Source organism: Lynx canadensis, chromosome B1, assembly GCF_007474595.2.
Source record: "Lynx canadensis isolate LIC74 chromosome B1, mLynCan4.pri.v2, whole genome shotgun sequence".
Taxonomy (NCBI): domain Eukaryota; kingdom Metazoa; phylum Chordata; class Mammalia; order Carnivora; family Felidae; genus Lynx; species Lynx canadensis.
The window spans coordinates 119,177,113-119,190,427 of NC_044306.2; the positions used below are offsets into that span (position 1 = coordinate 119,177,113).

General features: G+C 38.9%; 1 protein-coding gene and 1 pseudogene across 1 annotated transcript in view; one reads left to right on the forward strand and one right to left on the reverse strand.

Annotated features, from left to right (window-relative positions):
• Nucleotides 1-1,940: 1,940 nt before the first annotated feature.
• LOC115512364 lies at nucleotides 1,941-2,524 on the reverse strand (annotated as a pseudogene).
• A 4,131-nt stretch (nucleotides 2,525-6,655) lies between these two features.
• TACR3 (tachykinin receptor 3) overlaps nucleotides 6,656-13,315 on the forward strand; it is a 97,800-nt gene continuing 91,140 nt past the window's right edge. Inside the window, exon 1 of the mRNA XM_030313337.1 lies at nucleotides 6,656-7,203. Coding sequence (XP_030169197.1) covers nucleotides 6,656-7,203 — 548 coding nt within the window. The remainder of the gene's footprint in view (nucleotides 7,204-13,315) is intronic.

Below are 13,315 nucleotides of genomic sequence, written 5' to 3' on the forward strand. Positions count from 1 at the left end.
TTTTTTCAGATAAAGTGGAGACAACTTGCTGAGCAGAATAAGGATGATGGAGAAAGAACACTGAAGGCAAGTTGGGATTCGGGAAAATAGGAACTGATCACAGACAAACCCACATGAAAGGGTATCTGATAGAGAGCAAGAATTTTCAAGTAGCACCTGTCTACACAATTGAGTGGAGTTGTATTGATTGTTGATTATTCATTGATTACCAGCAATACTCAGTAAACTGATTGTAAGAGCCCACAACTCAGAGAGTGAAAATGACCCAATGTAATTGTAAAGCAGCTACGATGAAATAACAAAGAAAAAATTGCAAAGCAGGAGTCAAAGTGTGGACTATCAGATCTGAAATTCATAAGAAAAAAGAAATATCAACACAGTGGGAACGCTGAACATACTGAAACCAAAAGAGTGAGAGAACTGTCAAAGAGAAGGTTGATGTCAGAGAAATATGAAATTCTGACCAGCTCCTCTTTCTGAAAATAACTTCTCCACCGGCCAGCACTAATACCTGAAATTCCACCTTATCATGCTTGTTTTTAAGAGGACTGTTAAAATAAAAATACAAGTATGAACTATGCCATACTGTTTCCTTAAGTTGTAAGAGTAAAAAAGGAGAAAAGAGAGGGAATAAGCAGGTCATCAGTTTCCATTCTATTATTATAAGTTGTTAGCAAAGTACTAGGGCACATTACCAATATGTCTTCTAAGCAAAAATATGGAGAACAAATAAAATTTGAAAGAAATGTAATCTATTAGCATAATAAAATAGGTAAATATTTCTTTGTCATTAGGAATAAATAACATTCACATAAAAGATCATAGTTTAGGGGCGCCTGGGTGGCGCAGTAGGTTAGGCGTCCGACTTCAGCCAGGTCACGATCTCGCGGTCCGGGAGTTCGAGCCCCGCATCAGGCTCTGGGCTGATGGCTCGGAGCCTGGAGCCTGTTTCTGATTCTGTGTCTCCCTCTCTCTCTGCCCCTCCCCCGTTCATGCTCTGTCTCTCTCTGTCCCAAAAATAAATAAACGTTGAAAAAAAAAATTTTTTAAAGATCATAGTTTGTATTAACATTTATGCAGACAAATCAAGATTTAATCACTATTATGTAAAATCTATTAACATCTCCCATGATACCATGCTTGGCTTATTTCCTAGCATCCTCATGCATTTGCATAGGTTTTAAATGTGCTCAAACACACTCCTGAGGGTTTTTTTTTTCTTACTATATTAGTCTCTTTTTATTCTTTTGGAAATCTCTTCTAGGGTGAACTACTTCTGTTTGTTGATGATGAAATGTATAAGGAATCCACTTCAGATGTTCACACAGCTATGAACACGGTCTTTCCCTCTACTTGAACTCAGAATTAAGACTTTTGGTTCTTGGTTTGTTTTTTGTTTTTGTTTTTTTTTTAATTTTTTTTTCAACGTTTATTTATTTTTGGGACAGAGAGAGACAGAGCATGAACGGGGGAGGGGCAGAGAGAGAGGGAGACACAGAATCGGAAACAGGCTCCAGGCTCCGAGCCATCAGCCCAGAGCCTGACGCGGGGCTCGAACCCACGGACCGCGAGATCGTGACCTGGCTGAAGTCGGACGCTTAACCGACTGCGCCACCCAGGCGCCCCTGTTTTTGTTTTTTAATATTCCAGCCCCAGAAGTAGTTTCCACTTCTTCAGGCAGTCTTATGCTTTCTAGCAGTAGTCTACAACCAGGCTCTAGCTTCTCCAGGACACTACACAGAATGGATTTAAATATGTAGTAAACTAAAAGCCTTTCTCTCAAATTGGTTTAATGCATTTTTTTAAACAACCCACACGAAATGTTTTTTTTTTTTCTTAAAAACAATGCCTCCATTCCAAATAAATCAAGGTCAAAATAACTGAAGAGCTCCAGATGACATCAGTCCCATTCATCTAAGTTCTAGTGTTGTGTGGAGGAAGAGAATTAGCCAGTTATGACAATGGGTGATACATCCAAAGTAACAGCCAAATTCATTAACATTTTTCCATTTCTAAACCATCCTTAAAGAAGATCACATATGGGGTCACACCATCTTTGTGGTAGTCCAGCAGGGCAACCATGCCATCTGGATCCATGTTTTCATCAATAAAGAATTGGTAGCTTTTGAAATTAGCTAGGATATGCTTGACCTGTTCTGCAGCCCCTGTCATAAAAGATTTTACTTTTTCTGGCTTCCATTGTTAAAGTGTGCCTTTGATTGATTTCATATAATCTTTGATAAACTTCTTGTAGGCTTCTTTTGCAAAGCTGGATTCCTACAAATGATAGTTCATGGCGATATCAACACCAGTGATTACTGTACTTCCAGTACCTTCACCCTTAGGGCCTTGCAGTGGATGCACTTCCACCAGTAAGTGAGTCATCCATGTTATTCACTGTCCTCCTGACCATCTTCCCCTCCACCTCCAGACACAGTGGGTCCGCAATCTCCTGAATCTTGTAGATGTCAGAGAACATCTCATCGTAACTGATGAAGTCCTGGTGGATGATCATAGATGGTAGCTGGAGAGGAGCCATCGTGGTGTTAGTTCAGCAGGCACCCAGAGGTCTGAACTAGCATGATGTAAGCCTGAGCAGCACTGGGGAGGAGGGGAAAGGGGACAGAAAAGCCACACTCCCAAGTTTTGAATGTAAGAGTATAGGATCTTAAGAGATGCCTTCTGCTATGTTAACATTTCTTCTGCCCCTTCTCCTTCCCTCAGGAGTCCAAGACTAAAACTTTTGGCTTTCTTATAGTAAGAGAAAAAGGAATTAGGAAACCACTAGACTGTATTCACGTAGGGGCAGGATTCAGATTCTGGAGCTATAATGAGCAGATTATTCATCAAATTGTCTTAGGAAGAAGGCTAAGAAATGTTTCTTAGCCATTATCTTCTAAGCCTTCCCACTTTTCAAGGCATACTCTTCTGATAAGTCTATTATTTGGCATTTCATTTCATCCTCACAAAGAAATTTTTATTACCTGAAGTGTAGGTGACATACAATGTGTACAACATAGTGATTCAACAACTCTATATATTATGTTATGCTCACCACAGGTGTGGCTACCATCTGTCACCATCTTACACTCTTACAATACCACTGATTATATTCTCAAAGCTGTACCTTTCATCCCTGCATGGCTTACTCATTCTATAACTGGAAGCCTGTGTCTCTCACTACCATTCACCCATTTTGCCCATCCTCCCCTTTCCCCACTGGCAACCAACAATTTGTTCTCTATGTTTATGGGTCTGCTCTTGCTTTTTTGTTGTTTTATTTTGTTTTTTTAGATTCCATGTTTAAGTGAAATCATATGGTAGTTGTCTTTCTCTGACTCATTTCACTTGTCATAATACACTCTAGGGCCATCCATGTTGTCACAAATAGCAAGATATCATTTTTTTTTATGGCTGAGTAATAGTCCATTGTGTGCATATACCACATCTCCTTTATCCGTTCTTCTATCTGTGGACACTTAGGTTGCTTCCATATCTTGACTATTGTAAATGATGCTACAGTAAACAGAGGGGTACAAATATCTTTTCCTCACAAAGAAATTCTTTAAGAGAAGTTGACAGAATCCAGAATTCAATGAACACATCCTCTTGTTCAGTTGCACACTCCCATTTTTCTCTATACCTTCCTATTCCACTATTCATAATACTTGCTCTAATGTTAAAAATACTGTTGGACTACAAGCTCAGTGAGGATAGGGTTCATATCTGGCTTATATCTTTAGTTTTACCTGCTACATTCCTAGTACTTGGCACAGCTCTTGGAAGGAAATATACTCAATACCGATGAGGGGAATGACTGAAGCAATGAATGAACAATAAGTCCTCTATGGGGAAATAGATAGATTCTATAGAAGGTAGCTCTAAAAGGAAAGCCATGTCCTGGATTCCTCTCTTCCTCTGAAAGAACTCATTAAACCCCTTTTATTGTTAGGTACTTCTAATTCCATCATTATCACTTTTTTTTTCATATCATTTCCACTCATGGCAAAGTCCAATAAAGGCAAAATCACAGACATGATAAGTAAAGCAACAGAGTAAACTGAATGGATTTCTACACAAGTAGGCAATTTTACAACTTTAAATATTTGATCAAAATATGCATAATTATTACCAAGTCACCACATGACTCATTTGATGAATGGTGCATGTCATACAAAAAAAAATTTTCTTAAATTCTTCCTTGATTTCATTAGAGAAGAAAGAAGTTTTCATTTGTAACTCAAGTAATTTCTAAATGGTGAATTGGCAGAAAGAAATAATCTGCCTTTCAAAAGAAAATGGTTTAGTTTAGAATTAGTAAGCAGGACATGTGGAATCTCTATCAAATTCACTTATGATTTATCACATATTTTCATAGGCCTCACTGAGAAGAAATAGTAAATAATAACTTGATAATTATCATTTTCAGCATGCATTTATTTTGAAGCAGAGTTATATAATATATTTATTATCAGGTTGCTTCAAACTTATTTCTATATAGTACCTTGTTTATCATAAAAATTACAATAAGGAAAACAGTATCATTACCAATCATCCTAAGCCTATTTGTACAGTAGTCACTGCAGTGGGGTGCCTGAGTGGCTCAGTCTGTTAGGTTTCCAACTTCGGCTCCTGTCATGATCTCTCAGTTCATGGGTTCAAGCCCTGCATCTGGCTCTGTGCTGACAGCTTGGAGCCTGCTTCAGATTCTGTGTCTCCCTCTCTCTCTCTGCCCCTCCCCCACTCACACTCTGTCTCTCTCTTAAAAAATAAACATCAAAAAATTTAAAAAAGAACAATGATTAGGGTTGGTGGGGGGTGGGAGGGAGGGGAGGGTGGGTGATGGGTATTGAGGAGGGCACCTTTTGGGATGAGCACTGGGTGTTGTATGGAAACCAATTTGTCAATAAATTTCATATATATATATATATATAAAAAATAAATAAATAAATAAATTAAAAAAAAAAAGAACAATGATCACTGCAGTTTTTGAGAAATATGTTCTAACACCAGGAAACTAAAGAATGCAGAATGTTCACAAATCACACACTACATTTTCTTGAAGCAAGTAAAACTTGCTATGCTAGTCTATCTTACTTGAAAACGTTTAGATAAAATGAGCAATGATAACAACAGCAAAGGGTGCTAACATTTATTAAGGTCTCCCTCTTGCCTCCTGTTGTTGAAACTACTTGCTCCATATAATTATAACTATGTAAATTTGATTTTTTTTTAATATTCATTTTCAAATGAGAAAACTGAATTTCAAAGAGTTCAATGTTTTGGGGGAGTTGCTAATATGTTTAGCCCTAAATTCCTTTATTCCTGACCCCAAGAAAATAATAAAGAAGAGTTTCTGCTCTGGACATACTAATAAATTGCCTGTAACATCCATCTAAGCACAGACTACTTCCTCTTGCTTGTACCCTACAGAGCCCTGCTGCTCACATGTTGCCAGCCAAAGCTCAGAAGTCAGGCCCTCTGGTCTGCACAGGACACTAAGGTTACTGTCATGCATCCTTATCAATGTGTCCTCACGACAGGCGGAAAACCAAGGCGCCAAATGTCTAAAGCCGTATAACCAAATGAACATGTTTAAGTTGCTTACAAGATATGTTCACGCCAGGGAAATGAAAAGATGCAAGTCTCCTCATCGTATTTCAAGAAAATCGATGATCTATCCTCGGTGGGTAACTGCATTCCAACGGGAGCAGAATCCTCCAGGAGAATCCATAGTCTCTGCCAGGGAGGAAGGCGGAGGAGATTGGTTTCTGGTGACGGAGATTAGAAGAGGAGAAACGGGTAGACTTTGCAAATGGGAGCGAGAGGAAAAGGGATCTGGTACGTGAGAACATAAACACACAATCAGCAAGTGGGGAGAAATTCCAAGAGCCAGCGACACCTAACAAAATGCGCGTCTAGCTGTGCCCCCAGCTTGCGGCAGGTAATAGCCACACAAGCTCTTTCTGACAAATCTCTCCGCATCGTGCCCTCGCCCTAGAGGTGAATAGTTTAATTGGTTTAGAAACGAGCAGCCCACAATAGATGTCTGAGAACACAGACCTCAGTAAAAATATCTTGAAGTTAAAAGAGGAAAAACAATCTCGTACAGATTTTAATTACAGCTGAGAAAGTGCAGTCTTTCCAGAGCGTCTCACTGCGCCGAGCGCCTGCTGCGCGGCTACCAGTAGCGAATGAATGAAATGCAAAAGGGGCGACGGAGGAAAGGAGTGCAATCGTAGCCCTCGAAGGGGTTCGTCAGCTCCGCGGCCCCCACAACGTCACCAAAGCCGGGACTGTAAGAGACTATAAAGCCCGCTGCAGCGCCTGAACCTCAGTGATCCAGCCGGTGCCCGGGAACTCGCGCAGGGGCGATCCCGGAGTTCCCCGCAGGTGACAGCTCCTAACAACTCGCTTCTCGACTGTCTCATCCTTCCTGCCGGCTAGAGACGCAAACTCCTCGGAAAAAGTGCTTCCCCCGTTACCCATCACCTGCTGGCTCAAAGCATTTCTTAACCATCAAGGGCTGCGGTAGCCTCTCTACCTTGCTTCCAGGCGGAGCTGAGGTCTGCCCACCAGCAAAGAGACCAGGAAGCAGAGAAGACCTTCGGCTGGCGTCCGTGAGTGGGGAGATCGGGGCTGCAGACTAGCCTCGATGGGTTCTCTCCCCGCAGCCGCGAACTGGACCGACCGCGCGAGCACGGCGGGCGCGGATCCCGGGAACCTGAGCGCTGCGCTCGCGGCAGGGGCCGCTCCGGGGGCGACTGAGGCTGAGTGGCTGCACCTGCTAGTCCAAGCTGGCAACCTCTCGGCCTCGTCCTCTGCCCTAGGACTGCCCGCGGCCTCCCCGGCGCCTTCGCAACCCCGGGCCAACCTCACCAACCAGTTCGTGCAGCCGTCCTGGCGCATCGCGCTCTGGTCCCTGGCATACGGCGTGGTTGTGGCGGTGGCGGTGTTCGGGAACCTCATCGTCATCTGGATCATCCTGGCCCACAAGCGCATGAGGACCGTTACCAACTACTTCCTCGTGAACCTGGCTTTCTCCGACGCCTCTATGGCTGCCTTCAACACCTTGGTCAACTTCATCTATGCGCTTCACAGCGAGTGGTACTTCGGCGCCAACTATTGTCGCTTCCAGAACTTCTTTCCCATCACAGCGGTGTTCGCCAGCATCTACTCTATGACGGCCATTGCCGTGGACAGGTGAGGAGAGAATAGGGAGGAAGGAGGGAGAAGGGAGAGAGAAAAGCTGGGCAGTGGGACAATGTTACCAATGACAGGGTGACAAGATGGATTTGATAAAAGGAAAGGGACTAGGAAAGAGCTCTTGGAGAAAGAAGTCACGAACACATTGATAATGCCCCAACTGGCTGAACCAGTTTCTGCTTCCATGGCTTCCCCCATTCTCCCTCAACGCCCCCTGATCTCTATTAATGGCATCTGGAGGGACTGAGAAGACCAATGAGAGAGATAGGGAAAGTCTGTCATTCCAAGTAGGACAAACTCAGCTAGAAACACTTAATACGAGCTTTCCCAAATGGCTGCAAACAATTGCTGCAAAACTTACGTTCTCTGTAAAATGTATTTTTTGGTCTTCCTTCTCTCTGTAAGTCACTATTCTGTCAGATAAATGGACAATGAGTCACCCTCCATCCTTCCTTCCTCTCTCTGGTCTGCTGGTCCTCATCCCCACCCATCCTATTCTCTATCCTTGCTCCAAAGCCAATAGTGGTTTGGCCTCCCAGTCATGGAACATCCATCAGAGGTAATAATACCTCTCCAAAAGATTGCTGTATGCTATAAGTTTCTACAGGGTCTTGGGTTAGATTTCACTTTTAATAATCTGGGGAGGCTATAAGCTGGATACACCCTGTGCCTGGAAGATTACATACAATCTAATGTTTCAGATAATGGGCAACAACAACAAAATCCCAAATAATAAATGGTTACAAAACGATACACACCACTTTATACATAGCTATTTAAGGTAATTTTTTAGAATGTTCCCCCATCTACAGTGAGGATTCTGAGATTCTTAAGCAATTAAAAGAAGCTCCAATACTTTTCTGGTATCTAAATTTTTAAAGTTTCTGTTTGTATTTGCTCTCTCCTATTGAACATTATGAACTATGCATACTTGTGTCAAGACAATGGTAAACCCCTACCTATTACTGAAAGCTGTTTATACTCTAATTCAATATTATTCTAAAAAATCAATAACAGTTGATCCTGTCCCTGTTTTGTGATTGGCAGCTTCACGGGGGATGTGTGGGGGTGAAGTGACTTTAACTTCAAGACTCAATGTCCTCAACTTTGAAAAGAAAAGTGAGCTTCTTTCTATATCAACAAAACTGTTTCAAAATAAAATGAGACAATATTCTCACTACATGAAGCCACTACTATGAGAAAAAATAAGACAAAACCAACTCTTTCCGTAAATCCATCCTCTGCATTTACCATTTTGAAACAGTGAGCACAAACTATTTTCACATGCTAGGCTTAGAGGATTAAACTGAAAGAGGAATGGTTAGTTGCCACTAATGAGGATAAATGAGAACAAAATCACATTTTTCAAAAGCCTCTGAAACTGTTAATCTTCCGTTCATCCCTGATCGTCTACATGTATCTCACCCTTTCACTTTTGTGGGGTCAGAAGTGAGTATAAAGAAGGAACTGAAAAAATCAGCTCCAAGTTTAGGAGCAGGAGAAATTGCCTCTGACCTTGCTCTACCAAGATAGAAATGAATGTTCCTTTGGTTTGAGCATCTGCCTTTTTGTTTTGTTTTGGGTTCCTTTCTAATCCATTACTTGTAAGCATGTGACTTTTAATGTGATCAGGAGAGACATTAGCATATCATGTTATAAAATTCTCCTGAATATTCTTCTTGAGATATTAATAATTCATTATGAAATTTGATGAAAATTTAGTGTGTGTGAAATTGATGTTTCAAGCCTAAGGGGTCAAAAGGGGTATTTTTCCATTTATACAAAGTCTGAAGTGGTCTTGGAATTGCTTTAATTGATAATGTAATGTTATTTCAGTCACTGGCTTGAAATTAATGAATATTTTACTATTCATTACTATTTATTTAGTAGAAACATTATTTAATCACCAAAACAATACAAAATTTATGGAGCATGAAATTTGCAACAAAATTTGAAGCATGCTCAGCTCAGATTCTGAAAATCTTTTAAAAACTGTAATTTATAGTAAGACTTTGGGTAGACCACTGATGAAAAGAAATACAGAAATACAGAAAAACCTCATTAAGAAAATTTTTAGAATAAAATAAGACATATAAGTTATTAGAATTGCCAAAGTTTACCGTTCCACAGAATCTTTCTGCACTAGTGTCTTATCAAACATGAACTGGAAAAGTAGTCCTGTGATATCTGCAATTACTTTATAGATTCAAGTTTACATGCTTGACCTCCTCTGAGATATTTCAGGTGAGTTGTGGCGCCTTTGGTTATGGTTGCATAGACTCTCCACTTCATATAGAACATAGGTAACAGTATGTACTCACAAAAATCATATTTTCCTGTATAATTAATGCTTTATTGAAATAATCACAAAGGTTATTAGTTCCCTAATTAGTTCTTATTGATAAAGGAATACATCATTTAAACTGCAGTGTGAACACTTGTCTTATTGAATTGTATTTTCTACCCTCATTTAATATAAACTGAATTGTATCCTCCCAGCCTCAATAGAAAACATATTTAACTCACTCTGTCCCTCTGCATAAAATCAAAAGATCTTCTGAGCTTAAAAACTATTTCAGCTTTGACACAGGCACAAATGGATTTTCTTCAGCTGCAGCAAAATGCTTGCAATCTCCTATGAACTTGGAAATTTTAGACCTGATTGCAGATAATCCCTTAATGAACACCTGTATTTCATAAATGGAGAACCTTACGGTAACGGTCACACATTTTGTTGAATAAAAGGCACTGCATATTTCTTTAAGTGTTTGGTACTCATTCTGCACTGAGAGAATTGCTTGCTTTCTACTTCCACTTTTTTTTTTTTTTTTTTTTTGTATAATATTAGTATCTGTACTAATGATCTGAATGTGAGATCACAGGTTCTGGTCTCATCCTGAGACAAATTACCTTCTGCTTTATTCGGAATCTGCAAAACAGTTTTTATTGGCTTAGAAACCATCTTTCAGTTCTACAAAGTTTCCTTTTGCCTGGAAGGCTACTTCAGCATCCCTACACACCCATAATACACACACACGTGCACACACACACACACACACACATACTGGAATTCTTTGCCAACAAGGTCACCGTTTCTCTTCACCATCCTTCCCAAATTTGCCATTTTGAATTTTAACATTTAAATATAACATTTATCTAAAAGATGCTAAGCTTTCCCAAGATCATACAATAAAGCCGAGATTCAAACCACTGTAATCCACTCAAGGGCCTGTGCTATTCTCAGCCTCTACGCTATCACGGCTCCTAAGGAATTCTGATGATTGAAGGGTTTAATTAGACAAAAATTATTACTTTCATTTAAATTAGAATTCAGTGCTTATTTATAGTACATAAACTATATAACTATATATATTATATCTCTTACATGTATAATAAACACATCATATATATATGTATATATATATATTACCTTTGTTTTAATTAAGAATGTAGATATTGGAAATATATAAAAATATTGTCATTTGATTCATTTATGGCATATACTACTTGATATATGGGAATACTAAAAAACAGAAAATATTTTCTTCCATTTTCTAAGTGCATTTTTGAGATCAAGTTAGAAGCTCTAGGAAGGTTTATTAATATATAGTAAAGAACAATTTCCAAGCTCATAGGCCAGTATTAATTGGAATATTTTTATTTTTATTTTTTTTTATTTTTTTATTTAAAAAAAATTTTTTTTTTTAACATTTATTTATTTTTGAGACAGAGAGAGACAGAGCATGAACAGGGGAGGGTCAGAGAGAGGGAGACACAGAATCTGAAACAGGCTCCAGGCTCTGAGCTGTCAGCACAGAGCCCGACGCGGGGCTCGAACTCACAGCCCTCACGGACCGAGAGATCATGACCTGAGCTGAAGTCGGCCGCTTAACCGACTGAGCCACCCAGGCTCCCCAAATTGGAATATTTAATTAAAGAATTTTTAAAATGATATTCACTGTTTCTTACCTGGAAACCTTAAGGAACTAATTCAGTATGTTTTATTTAATAGTCCAAAAACATTAACAAAATAACAAAAAATACCTTATATTCTTGAAATCCAGGGACACACCAAGTATGGATAATTATTATTTTTTTGAAATTTTTTAATGTTTATTTATTTTTGAGAGAGAGACAGAGACAGTGACACAGTGTGAGTGTGGAGTGTGGGAGGGGCAGAGAGAGAGAGACAGACAGACAGACAGAATCTGAAGCAGGCTCCAGGCTCCAAACTGTTAGCACAGAGCCCTACGCGGGGATCAAACTGACCAACAGTGAGATCATGACCTTAGGCAAAGTCAGAAACTTAACCTACTGATCCACCCAGGCACCCCTATACTGCAAATTCTTACAAAATTAGTCATGAGCACATAGTGAAAGCAATAAATATACATTAATCGAATGGGTAAAACATCAGATCATCATAGCATATGTCATCACAAGCGCTCTTATATAACTAGCAGAACTCCAGTTGATATTAAGGTTATATTCACCATAATGGGAAAGAATATATTGAAAAAGAGTTTGTAGCATATTTAACAGACCTAGTGTAAAAACAAAACCTTTAAAATATATAACACATTCTTACACACTAATAAGAAGATATAGTACTATATGAAAAGAACCAAAGTCATAAACAGAGTTGATAGAAGAAAAATTAAAATGTCTAGCAAACATAAATTTATGGGTTGCTTACATTCTGTATCTCCGTTTCTTCACCTGCTATTTGCTCCTCAAGCTACTTAAATCTGATTTCATCTCCCAACACTCTATCTAGAGAGGCTTGTTGTGAAATCCAGGGGGCATTTCAGTCCTCAACTTCCTTGATTTTTCAGTAGTGGCTACCACCTATCATGTGGCTACTGTTTCTTGGCTTCCAATTTCCCTGGTCCCCTCCTTCTTCTTTGGCCTGTCTTCCATGCTTGTATTTCTGATTCTCTGCCTCTATGTAGTGATTAAATATATAGGTTCCTCAATGCTAAATCCTGGGCCTGATTTTGTCCTAACTTTATTCTCTCTCCCCAAGTAAACTCATCTAAACCCATGGCTTTATTTTTCACTTTTGAATAAAGAGTTACCATTTTTTTCTATTATCAAATTGGTTTCCTTTTGGATTATAAAAATGCATAACAATCTATACAGTAGACAAATATAAATGAATGAAAAATTAAGACTGGAGAAAATAAAGAGAGAAAATACAAACAAAATCATTGTGAAGTTGTAACATGGATAGAGTCCTAACATTTATGAAAGAAAGAGTCCTAATCATTTATGAAAGGTGAACTTGAAATATGTCTGAGACTCTTAATATACATGCAAAAGAATACAATTAGTAATATAGTTTACACTATCTATAAAAACAATACATACACATTCCTTAAGGGCTAAGGGATTTCTAGTATTGAGTTTCAAGAAATTCTTTGTATGGGTAATAAAGAAGACACTGTCCTCAACAACATTGTCACAATGCAAAAGCAGGTTTCCTACAGATGTTTGTTAAGTGTTCCTCTAGGTGAGCTAGAAGCATGTGCCAAAGCAGAATTCAGTGAATGAAGTCTTCAGGGAACCAAATCTCTATTTGAACAGTTTCCAGGTGGCCAGATTTGATGCACTGAAGAAATTATAAGAAAGGATAAAGCACATTTCTGCTAGAAGTATTTTCCTCACCTGAACTTTGGATATACCTTGGGAGGCAGATAACTCAAAGTTGTAATACACAGCTAAAACTCTCCAAATCATCTTTATTCCAGCCCCTAATCTCTGATCCTTATATATCCTCTATACCAGTCTTTTATTGCAATGTATTTTGTCACTCATTCATTTTAAGGGGCATATATTCACAGTGCAAAAAATCCAAATATCCAGCTCTCATTTTCGTGATATATTTATATATATCTCACATATATGTATGATATATATACACACACTCTGGTGCACAGTAAATTGTACACATGCATAAATATAGATTTCTTTCCTTAAATTACTAAAATAATGTCACATTATGTCACTTAAAAAATTTTTTTAATGTTTATTTATTTTTGAGAGAGAGACAGAGCACAAGTGGGGGAGGGTCAGAGACAGAGGGAGACAGAATCTGAAATAGGCTCCA